Source organism: Cyprinodon variegatus, unplaced genomic scaffold, assembly GCF_000732505.1.
Source record: "Cyprinodon variegatus isolate N-32 unplaced genomic scaffold, C_variegatus-1.0 Scaffold634, whole genome shotgun sequence".
Taxonomy (NCBI): Eukaryota; Metazoa; Chordata; class Actinopteri; order Cyprinodontiformes; family Cyprinodontidae; genus Cyprinodon; species Cyprinodon variegatus.
In genome coordinates, this window is record NW_015151087.1 from 258,133 (window position 1) to 271,189 (window position 13,057).

Below are 13,057 nucleotides of genomic sequence, written 5' to 3' on the forward strand. Positions count from 1 at the left end.
AATAGGTGGGCCATGCCTTCGGCATGTGGCCCCCCTAATAATAATACGCAGAATAAATATGTGCAATAGTAATAGGTGGGCCATGCCTTCGGCATGTGGCCCCCCTAATAATAATACGCGGAATAAATATGTGCAATAGTAATAGGTGGGCCATGCCTTCGGCATGTGGCCCCCCTAATAATAATACGCGGAATAAATATGTGCAATAGTAATAGGTGGGCCATGCCTTCGGCATGTGGCCCCCCTAATAACAGTAAATAAATATAGTATTAATAGTAGTGCAGGAGACAGTTTGTCCGGAGTAATTTTTTTTTTCAGGGGGGCTCAGCTTCCTGACAGCTTGGTGGATGAAGCTTTCTGTGAATCTGGTGGAGCGGGCAAGAGCCTGAACAGACAGTCAGTCTATGAAAACACACACATGCACAAAGACTGTCTGTCTGTCTGTCTGTCTGTCTCTCCGTCTGTCGCTCTCCTTCATGCACGCACATGTCCTGCTTTAATCCAGTTTCAGACGAATGGAAATGGGTCGAATTTGTCCAGAGGAGGTCAGTTGAGTTCCACAAACAGGAGTGAAGACCTGCTGTCTTCGTGCTTGCCCGTGTTATTAACTGCGGAAAAGCACATGGCTAATTTGCATACGCGAACAGGATTGGCTGGCTCCACTTCCCAAAAAACAGAACATATTTGTGAATAAAGGTTTTGAATTTTAATACTGGAAATGTTGAGCTTAAAAACATTTTAGTGACCATTAGTGACAAAAAAATATTTTATTTTGAATTTTTTTTTGACACAATTTAAGACCCCCTTTAAATTTTGCTTTTGAGGCTTTCAGGGAGTCTCATGGGTTAATCGGTGGGGTCTAGCCCCTCCTGATCCCCACGTATTTCGCACTCTGATTTTAACTATCCAACCACGAATTATCCGCAACTTGGTTAGACTGAATCATTGTTCTGTTTACGTTGAAATTACATGATTAGCATGTGCTAAATAAAATCTCTGAGTCTTTTACCTGGTTTTCTATCAGAGCCAACAAACTGGAAGCTTCTCTAAATCCAGGGAGGTGTTCCTGCAGTGCTGGATGTTAAAGTCTAAAGGCTGATTTATACTCAGAAACAAGGGTGTCTGCGTGTGTGTTGTAGTGAATGCAAATGTGCCTCCGCCCTGCCGCAGACACTGTGCCGCACCTCTCCCAAATTGTAAGTGACGGCAGATAGTGCAGACAGGAGGCCTGTGATTGGTCAAATCTACATCCGCTCTACACTATGCATATTTCCTGTTTGGTACCTTACCGGCTTGTTTTGTTTGTATGACCGCCATTGTGGAAAACGACTCGTAAAGATGGACCAGCTAGAAGAGTGAGGTGCGTTAGAACGCTGGGACCCTTTTTCCACTTGGATCCCCGCTCTTTTTCACCCTCATGTCCCTCCGTTGTCGCACAAACTTGCCCCCATTTCCTCACCTCCTTGGACGTATCTAGACCCACAGCTAGTTCTTGATTGTCCCTCTTGCGTTGTGGTGTGGAATAACATAGCGCAGACCACGTTTCAATATTGAGCATAAATCAAAAATATCTATGACAAGCTCACTGCGACACACTGTGTAAAAATGGCCTCTTAAGGGCTGGTTATCCTCCCGCAGCAGTCATTATAACTGATGGGGGAGGGAGGGGGTGTTAGGGTATAAGCATTTAGATATCCAATGAAAAAATTCATGCTTTTAATATGTGCTTAAGATTTCTGTGCTCTTAAATGTCGGTTTTAAGACTGACTTTTGGGATTCAAACAAATATCTAAAGTTCTTTTTGCTGTGTTAACTTTGAGATTTTATTAGGAGTTTAAAAAACAACAACATTGATATGTCACAGTTTTACTTTGGGATCTCTGCTTATCTGCATCTTTCAGATTCCAAGGTAGAACTGGATTTAAGTTTTATGAACAATGAAAATTCTCAGAATAACTTGCTCATTGGGACAAAAAATAAAAAGGTGATTTGTGAGAATCTGACATGTTGCAACAGCTGACTTTTTTCTAAGAATATTGTAAAGATGTGTCCCATGCTACCATATTTAAACAGTATGTCCAATCAGCAGGCATTTATAATTTGAAAGTAGAAATAAATAGTTGGTGTTTACAGACTAATCACTTGTGAATAAGACAACAAAATACTTGATCTTATCTGCTTCAGGTAGAGACTAACTCCTGACCCAGAAGGAGCAGTCCGATTGTTTCTGGACCAGAAATGGGTCTCATACTAAAGAAGCTGCCTCTCATCACGGTGGCCTAAAAATCAACTACTGGAACGTTGAACCTGTTCTGGTACACGCTGAAGTTTGAGGCCTGGAGAAGTTGAGATCCTGAAGGTTCCAGAGGTAGATAACTGGTTTTAGAGCCAGTAGATCCTTAATCAGATTAGAAGGCAGGAGGCCCACGGCAAATCTAGAAGAGCTGCATGGACCACAGCTGTTGGCAGTGAAATATCGGAAATATCCGAGTGGCAAAAGGAAAGCAACAGTACCATTGAAGAAATTAGAAGTCCTGCATGCAGGATTCAAAGCATGAACCTACGGTAGTAGCCATTCAAAATTTCCCCACTTTCCTTGATGGGTCCTTGGCTGGTCCCCTAAAATTCCATTTCAAACATCAATCTTTGTACTAAAGTATTCTTTCTGTCATGATTTGTGGACATTAAGATCTAAAGAGAAGCTTTATCTCCTGGTCAGAGCCTGTAATTCATTGAAAGGTTGGAGTGAGAGTGAAAAAATATGCAGGAAGGGATCACTCCAATGGCTGGAATTTGGAACGGATTCTGCTGGTAGTTGCAGGGAAGTGGGCTCCCATTCGGCTGGCGTTTGACTGGAAAGGGCCATTTTGAATGGCTGCTACTGTATGAAGGAAAGTGACCTGGTCAGCTAAGGAAAGAACAGATCTTTTTGTTCTACTGATAAATCCGACCAAATAGATCAAATCTCATATATACAGTTAAGAACTGAATAAAATCAAAAACTTGAAAAGTGAGATATTTGTTGAAGATAAAGGGAAGAAAGTTGATCTCTATATGCGACTGGCTGGTAGAGACAAACCTATGGCGTTAAATCTGCATAAAGAAATGGTTCAAAAGGATTCATTTAGCAGAACATTAAAGTAAACCAACACTTTTGATTTTTATCGGTCAAAAGAAAATAAATCCCTTTACGATATATTAACGCTCCACTTTATGTAGGTCTACCACATACAGCCTAAATGAAAAACAAGCTATGCTTATGTGTGGAGACTCATTGAAGGAATATGGCAGCCACTATGGAAAAAGGGATTTCTTGAATATTAGAAACACAAAGTTGTACATGATCAAATCAGCTGACAGGTTCCTTAAATAAGACAACACCTCGGTTTTAAAACCCTTCTTCACAAATCCGCTTAGATCCTCCTTTCAGGTAAAGCGTTTATTAGACGGCTGCTTATTAGCCACATAGAGAGGTATTAGGAAAGCTGGGCATGGGCGCACCAGGTCCCTGTTAAATGGCCTCATGTGGATAGAGCTGGGGAGGATTACAGCGTGATGAATTAGTTGGTGAGGAGATGGTGAGTAAGCATGGCTGAGAGAGGAAGGGGAGGAAGAGGATGGAGGAAAAAAAAAATCAACCATCCGACGTTCAGTAGATGGCTGTGGGTTTTTCCTACATAAAACATACATGAAATAATTACTGTCGATGGTTGTTAATTTAGAGGCTGTAAACCATCTTGTAGACATCTGGTACTGATCCGAGTTGGGTCATTCAAAATTTATCTAACAGAATTAAGGAGAGCCGAGAGGGGAGGGGAAAGATGTTTAGGTGTGTGTTAGGAGGTGGTTAAGGGGCGGCTGGAGGAAGCCCACACACCAACACACACACCTGGGAACTGACAAGCCACGAGATAACCAACCTAACTAGACACAAGGTGAGGGATGAGTGTGTGTAACAGGAGGGGGTAGGGGGTGGGGGGTCCTTGTAGGGGGATCCTTAGTGCTGTCAGGGGGGGTTTGTAAATATGCAAAGAACCAGTAAATTAAATCAAACTGCCAAACTGTCAATTTCGGGCTAGCGTGACTAGTGCATGAAAATGGCATCACTGGAAGGTATCAAGGCTTCGGCGGCCCCCTTATCCCTGGGCTTTTCTGGCATCGGTTCAACTCTGTGCAGAGAGGTGGCTAATTTCGCATGCAAATTTCAGTCAATAAGCTCCAAGCAAGTCGTCCCAGGATATTTCAGAAGATCTGACAGTAGACTCTCCCTCCTCTCTCCTTCTCTCTATCATTCTTGCTCACATTCTTGTTTTGGCTTCTGAATACCAACTAGACAGACAATGAAATTCAATCAGCCATTTGCTTATGCTTTGCATATGCACGCTGTCCCCTTGATGCTGTATCCCCACAATCCAGCCGGCCTCGTCCTCTCGGCTCTAACAGCCTAAAAATAATGAGGGGCTTGGATGAGAGAATAAGTGTCTGAGCGTGTGCTCGTGCATCATTACCTATCTGCGCTCATGTCCTCCCACTCGTCCTTAGTGGGGCTGGGGCTGCGGCCTTGCCAGCTGATGGCTTGATTGGAGCTGACTGTTGGGTGGCTGCGCCGGCGTAGGAGACCTCTGTGCCAGGTTGTCTTGAGTTTGACCTTGCCGCTAATGTTGTTCGCAGTCCCAGCTGCCCGAGCCGGTCCTGCTGCTCGGCTCCTGTAGAAGTCCCTGGCTGCCCTCACGATACCCAGCTCCTGCCTCAGTTTCAGCAGCTGATGATTAAGCCTGGTGATCTCTCTCTGACATGTGGCCAGCCGGGTTTCTAGAGCCCTGATCTCCCCACAGCGTTGCTCTTCCTGGGCCAGGGCCTGGGATCGGGCCTCTTCTTCTCTGTCGGCCTCCTGCTTTCTTAAATGATCGATCGAAACCTGGAGTCTTCTGCAGTTGTGGGCCAGCTCTTCATTGGCTTGAAGTAACTGCTCTTTCTCTCCTCTCAGCATGTTTGTCTGCTCCTCCAATGAGATCATCCTCTGCTCCAACTGTTTCACCTGAAAACACCACACACATTAACCCAGTTCCTACTGAATCACCTCTTCATTTTTCCAGTATTTTTGTTTTTTACAATGTTCAGGGCATTATATTACTGTATAAAATATTTCTAAAATTGGATCAGGTTTGAATCAGGTTCTCAGAGACTCGAAAGCCTTATAATAATTTAAAAAATATATATCTTTTTAATCTAGTTGCATTCATTTATGATTTGAAGTAGTCATTCAAACACAGATGGTTTAAATAACTGTATGAGTATGCAAACAGTATATCCAGGACTCACATTTGTTTTGATTTTTATCCTTTAAAGCAATACTGTGTAACATTAAGCAACTAGTGGCGCTAGAGCTGTAACTTCCAGATTCCCTGAAAGCGGCTGGCAACAGTAGAATCTGATAGCAGATCACTTTAGATCAGCAGCTTAGCGTCATGGACATGGAGGTCAAGGCAACATTAAACTCAACATCAAAGAACCAAAAAATATGTCCGTTCAGGTAAAGATCACATCTGCTTGGTTGCCTAACAACAACCTAAAGCTTGTTTTGGGTAGAGCTGCCCACACAGCATCAAAATGCATCAAGTTTTGTATAATGACCTGAAAAATCATTGACTGTATCTCAAGTTAAGCCAAAATCTGGGTCAAAACTGACACAGAGCTGCTTTAAAAAAATAATTAAGGTTTAAAAACTGTTTCCCAGTTTTCTTTTGTCCAAATTAATCTAAATATGAAAAGGACTGAGGGTGTAAAGATTACAGTCTCAATATTTACTATTACTGCTTTAATGTTAACTTGGATAATCTATCCATTATTTTTTCAATCAGTCGACTAATTGTCATTTCTTTTAATGATCTCTAACTCCACGTTCTGCCATCAGAAATTACTCTTCAGTTATTCATAAAGATGTTTTGGCTCCGTCTATTCTCTGAATGTCACTTCATTGCCTGCTGTTGCGATTATCTTTCATTTATTCACTTTGGAACATAAATAGTAAATTTATCCAATTACATTTATTTTGAATAATATTTTAATCAGAATATATATATTTTTTTAGAATTAAAATATGAACACTCCAAATGCATTCAAAACATAATGCATAATGGTTGGGGGGAGGTATATTGTATTGTAATGTTTACAGAAAAGCTTGTTCTCTATATATAAAAAAAAAAAGGTTCTTTTTTTGGGAATAGATTGGACTTGATGTGACGCCAGCTGCAAGATGGTTCCGCCTACATGGAAGAGGAAGCAAACCTCAGATAAACTCAGCTGCCTTTTATATGTACATAATATAGTGAATACAGAGGCTGACAAACTGCAGCAGATTTTTATCTTGAATATAATCAACATTTACAGAAACACAATCATGAACCATTTCATAAAGTCTAATTTCTAATATTTGGGAGCAGTTTTGGATCAAATCTAACATTTGATGGGCATATTATGAAAATAATAAAAGCTATTAGGACTTTAAATTGTTTACACCTACTATCATTCTGTCTATTAATAAATTCTGCTAAACTACTTTTATGTTATTATTTTCTTCCATTTTTCATACCGTATTACTGTCTGGGTCCAGGCTAACCAGTCAGCAATTAAAAGTGAAGTCTCTCGCCATAAACAAGCTTTAAAAGTGTTGGATAAAAACTCGATACAATGGCAGTCCTGCAGAAGTTTAGAGAAGTTTTAAAATAATCTTAAAATTTGTGTTTAAATGCAATATTTAATTGAAATATCCTAAAAATATATGCTTCACGATACATATAGAACTTGAGGTTTCACGATCAGAGAGCTGTAGAACCACAGAGCTCATTCACAGTTAATGGGCTGTAGAGACGGAAGATCAAACAAATAAAAACCCTCACAGACTCAAAAAAGCCAAAACAGAGTAAAACATTGGTTGAGATCTACTTATATCTGTAAACATCTGAGTAAACTTTGAAGCAATTTCTTTCGTCGCTATCATATATCCTGTATTTTTCTTTTTTTGTTTCTGTTTATTTTTGTTTGTTCTAATGGTCTGCCAATGAGCAATTAGCTAGATAATCAACTAACATGGCATCGGTTGCAATTCAACTGTAATTATATCTTTTTTTGTTTTTTCTTTCCCTATCAATTTAAGAAAGTTTTTACTAATTCCCTACCAATGTTTTTTCTTATCAATAACATAAAGCCTACAGTTGAACCCCAGTCGGCCGTGGCAGATGGTGGCTCCCACTGAGCCTGGTTCTGCTGGAGGTTCCTTCCTGTTAAAAGGGAGTTTTTCCTCTCCACTGTCGCTACAAGCATGCTTAGTATGAGGGGTTGCATTCAAGTCAATGAGTCGATGCAATCAACTGGTTTTTGTTAGATAGAAAACTTTGAATCAATTTGACTGGATGATCTGGTGAACTGTTAAGTGCCTTAAAGTGAATTTGTGCTATTTAATTAAACTGAATTGAACTGAATTAGACTTAGACTAAGTGTAAGTGTAAGTCTATAACTTTTTGGGTAGGTAGACCCATAATGTGAATAATTATTGTTTTTGTTGCAGAACTAATAAATCTTTGAGGACCAACAGTTAGAAATTAGACCTAATAAATCAACCGCTTCCCTCTCATCGTCTGACACTCGGTCACTGAAATCACTGAAGCTTTAGATCGGGTGGGGGGGTATCTGAAGGTGCGGACATTTGACTGCCACAACCTTTCCCTGATCTGCCTTAAATAGACAGCAAGCAGCCACTCTTAGTCCTTTTGTCAGATCTTCAATGGGAACTGTTTAAGAGAACAGGGGCTGCCTGCCGGGTTTGTGCCTCCAGGCATTTTCTTCCCTTTTATTTGGTTCTCACAGTCTTCCTGCTGGTAAAGCCCAATAGCTCTCAAACAAAATTAGACAGCTATCAGCAGCTGTGGTGATTCACTGTCATGAAAACAGAACTGAAGCATCGTATGAACTCTTTAAAACAAATGCAACCTACTAACACCTCTACTATGAAATTCATAACAAAATACTATTTTCTGGGGAACGTGTCTTTCTTTCCGGCTATTTATAGAGTTCTTTGTTAATCTGGAAAGAAAACTCAGCACTTACAAGCTGACACCTGACTTTGAAATAACTACAAAGTGATAAAAGACCTTTAAATCTTCCTTGAAAGAGCAGAGCCAAATTTTCCAGCAGACATCTTGCGGGAGATGGCTCTGTCGGGTTTCTTTCATTGGTAATGACACAGAGCACTTAGAGATGGCACAGTGCCGTACCTTTTTAAAAGACTGTTTCAGTCGGCTCGAAGAAAGCGAAGGTTTGTTCAGAGTGCTGCTTTTGACCTGCTGCTCCTCTGCCATTTTGTGAAGCAGTTCTGCAAAGAGGAACAAAGCTTGTTATTGTGACACATCGTGTCAAATCCTGGCGAGGAAATCAATAGAAATGTAATAAAAGGGACACATTAAATCAATTAACATTAGTAAGGTCTAATTTCCCTCCTGAGATCTGAGTTCTGCCTGCTTTAGTCAATCACAGCGCTAATGCTGTTTTCAGATGTCCTTAAAAGTGTTCCCAGCTTCAACCCACCTCCTGTTTTAAAAGTCTTATCAACTACAGCGCCTTTAACTTTAGATCAACACCAAGGTGTTATTTGGTAGCCCATAAGGATTCAGAAAAGCAGTCTTCAAAAGCACACAGCAGATCTGACTATGTGCGAGGTTTTTCTCTGGGGATCTTAAACAAACCAGGAGAAGTGCTTGAATCCCAGGTGAGCACCTTGCCCCAGGCTGCGTTCCTTTGTACTCCTCTGTGTTTCCTCAGAGCACCTCTATTCTCCGCAGACACACAGAGCGCCTTATTCAGGAAACATCAATGATAGCGATAGCAAACATCTGATTTCAGATGGTAAAAGCAGAATGCATGCAAAAGTCTCTGCACTCGAGGGTTTAATGCACAAAAACACAACGTTCAAGAGTCTGCGTCACTATTTGAAATGCAGCATCTACCTGCCGAGGTGGGAGTAGCTCTGCTCACCTACATGCAAAGGCCAACGCAAAACAATCTGAAACTTTCGAACTTGCTTTATCTGTGTTTAAGGATTCATGACAAGACGACCGAAATAATTTGTACAATGAGCTGGAAACATTAAATATTCAGGACCTTGACTTTTCAGGTCAGTTGAATATATATACTTTTTTAAGGATAGAGGGGAAAAAAGGGCAGCTGTAGAAGGAGGAAGCAGAGAGAAAGATGGAAAGGCTGCCGCTGCCGCGCTCTGCGTTGACGCCTTGCCAAGGGAAGTTTGTTACACTGAATTAGCCGGGCCTTTTGTCTTCCTTACGTGTCACATTAAATCACACAGAGCACCAAATAGGACAGGAGGGCTGCTGTGTTCGTTGGGTACATAACCAGGCTGGGAGACAATTATCCGGCTCCTGTGCTAGTGGCATGGGAGTTGGCACCTTCAGCCCTACCTTGATAAGAAGACGTGGTGGCTCCCTAGTCACCTGCAGTTGAAGGAGGTTCTGGCACCAGTGCATACATTAACGTCCCTCCCGTGACTCCTCATAGGAAGCAGCTCAAAGGCCCCGTTCCTTTCATCTGCCCCCTTTCGTTAGTGTGATCTCAGTGAGCGCTCCAACCCCACATCCACCTGATTCGGTCACACAGGCTCCACTCCACAAAAAAGCTGTGGCCTCTTACTTTTTTGGGGGGAATAATGTTCATTTTACTGGGTCTCCTAATCTTTAGTTAAAACAAACTAATTCATTTTATCAAACTGTTATATAACAAACGAACAAGACGCCCTTTAAATCCTACTTTGGCTCTAAAGTTGCACTTTTACTGGTGTAGTCTGCCCAAACATCTTATTTAACCTAACAGGAGTTCACATAAATGTCCTTTCTGGACTCATACTGTAGGTGACTTAAAGCAGCTGCTTTCCCAGTTCTGGTGGCACCCTGAACCCTTATTGGATGAATGCTTTTATGAGCCTAAAGTGTTAGACCCTTTAGCCTGGTCTGAATGTGTTTTTATGGTAAATATCACATCATAAATAATCTTACTCAGCAGGTTATGCAAATCACCAAAAGTGTTAAACTCAGACTCTGATTAGACATGAAATAACAGCAGCTTTGAGATGCTTTGGGCCCCTTGATTCTCTCTGTATAGCCTCTTTCCCACTGAAAAGATTGTGTTAATTCGTGTTTTTTTAAACATGGATCGATTCGATCTCAATCAGCATTTGGCTCCCATCCATTACCGAAAAAAACACTGGGTCTAACCCCTCACTGGCAGACTGCGTGGCCTATGTACCCCCACTGCTGCATATGTAGGGTTAGATTTGATGATGTCACCAGTGCAAAAGAAATCAAGAAAGTAAACAAAGTAGAGCAACATGTAAGGAAACCAGGGCATAGTTAGTGTACTTTATTGTTTCGCTCTTTTATCAAATGTAAACAGAGTTGTTTCGATTTGTTGGATAAAAACGACTGCAGCAGCGGTGTGTTCACATCTGTATGTTGAGTTAAATGGTGTTTAATTTTGTTACCGACTTTAAATGGGTTTTTCGGCCAATGGGAAAGGGGTATACATTAGGAATGTTATCAAAAATTTTAAAAATAACTTACGGTCAAATGTCTGCTTTGATGGCTGATTAGGTGAGCTGAACAGCTAGGCTATAAAACCAAGCCTGACCAACCAGTATAATTCAGTGGTGATATTGTACATGATGTGAATTTTAAGGTTTAGTTTAGTTTTTCTGCAACAATATGCTCCATCCCACTGAGTGACTTTCTTTATGAGTGTTTTTTTTTTTTTTTTTTTTTTCTCATTTAGAAACTAATTTGGCTCTGAAGCGATCCAAAGTGGGAAACTACCCTTAGCAAAACGGGCTCAGATCCAGGAGTCCTTCTCATTTCATGGGGCTCCCACAGTATGAGACCCCAGAAATGAGAAGGACTCCTGGGCAGGTGTGGAAAAGTTTTCGGAAAACCTAAGCTAATGTTCAGTGGCGTTCTGTTTAAGCCTTTTTTATGATTGTCATGATACGGACAACTGAGGCTAATCCCAGGAGACCAGGAGACACCTCCTTTTCACTAAGCAACCTGGACTGAACAGCTGTGATGTAGGGCTGGGCGGTATGCAATTACAATCTTACCATGATGTTAGGAGATATCATCGTGATAACGATGACGATAAGTAAAAAAAAAACATTACTTCTTTTCAGTCTTTCGAAGGTAATGTATAGCTGTGGTTGTGAAGCACAACCATCATTGCTCCATAATTACAAATAATACTTTTGAAGAACAAACGCTTCTAAAATCTGCTTCTTCAAACACCAGATGATTTATATCTCTAAACATCCCATAGAGGCTGCATTTATTCACAATTTTTAAATTTGTCAATTCCCCAATGGAAAAAAGAAAGGATAAGAAAAACAGAGAAAAATAGAGAAAAAAAAATCCAGTTCTGACAATTCAATGAGTTTCTGGAGTTTTTATTCATTACTGATTCTACTTTAACGTTTAGACGTTAAAATCTTTTTCTATCATAACTAGAAACTGATCATGATAAACGATACGTTAAATGCCCCCCGCCTGCTCTGATGTTAGTGGTTTTTCCTCACGATCCCACCTGGGAAAAGGACATGAAAAGCAAACGTCCACTGATCCTGTCCGGTTCACTAAGAACAAAAAGATCCAGACCTCACCGAGTTTCTCCTGTTAGCTTAGTTTTCTGCTGCTGAGAAAATCTATGTTTTATAGGAGGTTTCTGATCAAAGGTCCTCCTTTTTCTCTCTCTATCCTTCAATGACCTTCACTTTAGTTATTGAGTCACACAATTCAAAGCCAAAAGCCTCTTTCTTTAAACTCCAGAGAGAGTTTAAAGAAAGTTAACAGAACTGAGATTCAATTTAACTGGTGGACAATTTAAATGTTCAAGTTTTTGTTTAACATCAACACTCCCCTATTTTAAATCTCAACTTGAAGCACATTTGTTAAAGACTGACTTTTCAATCTGAGGTCTATTTATATTGCCAGTGCCACTGTCTATTTTATTTGATTTTATTGTTTCTTTTATTTTGTGCATTTTTGTACGGTGTCCTTGAGTGCCGAGAAAGGCGTCTTCAAATAAAATGTATTATTATTATTAATTAAAAGTCCATTCCTAATTTATTTTTATTAATTGGAGCATCTTTGTGTTTTCTGGTTTATTTTGATGTTTCCTCCAAATGAAGTCATTTAACATTAATATGATGTATCATAAAACTGACAAGATTATAAGTTCCCAGCTTTTTTTCCTTACATCATGTAGATTTGAGTGCAATTATTTCACCGACAATGAATAAATCTTCAATCCAACAACTGTGATGAATCTTAATGATCTTTGTTGAATTTTTGATAAAAATCGAATCTATTTGAGCAACTTTTTGTCAGAAGAAGATGAAAACTGCCTGACTTCCTAACAAGACCATCGATAAGAGGGAATTAGTTAATTAGTTCTCTCTTTTATATCACCGTCAGACATTGTCCCTCGCTGTGGAGAAAATAAAAGCGTGTGAAACAGATCTGTTATTGAACTCATTAATTAAGACCACAGGTTGAAGTGGTCAGCAGTGACAGTGTCACTGAGCAGATTAAAAGGGAAATGCTTTTTAACAGCCAGAATAATGTATGAAGACAAGACAGACTCGCTTTGATCTTCTAATCAATGTGTGAGGAGTTGATCAAGTCTTAATTGACTTGTTGTGTTGATTCCACAGGGGGTAGTGTTATTAATTCTCCTGATTAATACACATTTCCCAAAGGAGAACGAAGAGCGGAGAGAGGTGACACTTTGACACGTTAATCCTTCCTCTCTGCAGTTATTCTGTTAATGATTCAAAATACATTAACTGTGTAGTAGAATGATTCAAAGCAGCATCAGGAAGCTGTTTCCTATGACGGAGTATCAGGGCCAGGCTAAAGGTTTTTTTTTCTTCTATTTCGAGAATAAAGTCATAACATTAAGAGAATAAAGCCGTAAAATTCAGAGAAAAAAGTCTTAAGATTATGAGAAT

At 40.1% G+C, this 13,057-nt stretch overlaps 1 protein-coding gene across 1 annotated transcript in view; it reads right to left on the minus strand.

The window, feature by feature from the left end:
- The window catches only part of cntln (centlein), a 167,517-nt gene that overhangs the window by 68,267 nt on the left and 86,193 nt on the right, over positions 1-13,057 (minus strand). Inside the window, exons 14-15 of the mRNA XM_015393275.1 lie at positions 8,274-8,371; positions 4,509-5,038 (exon numbers count right to left, since the gene is read on the minus strand). Of these exons, the coding sequence (XP_015248761.1) occupies positions 4,509-5,038; positions 8,274-8,371 (628 nt within the window). The remainder of the gene's footprint in view (positions 1-4,508; positions 5,039-8,273; positions 8,372-13,057) is intronic.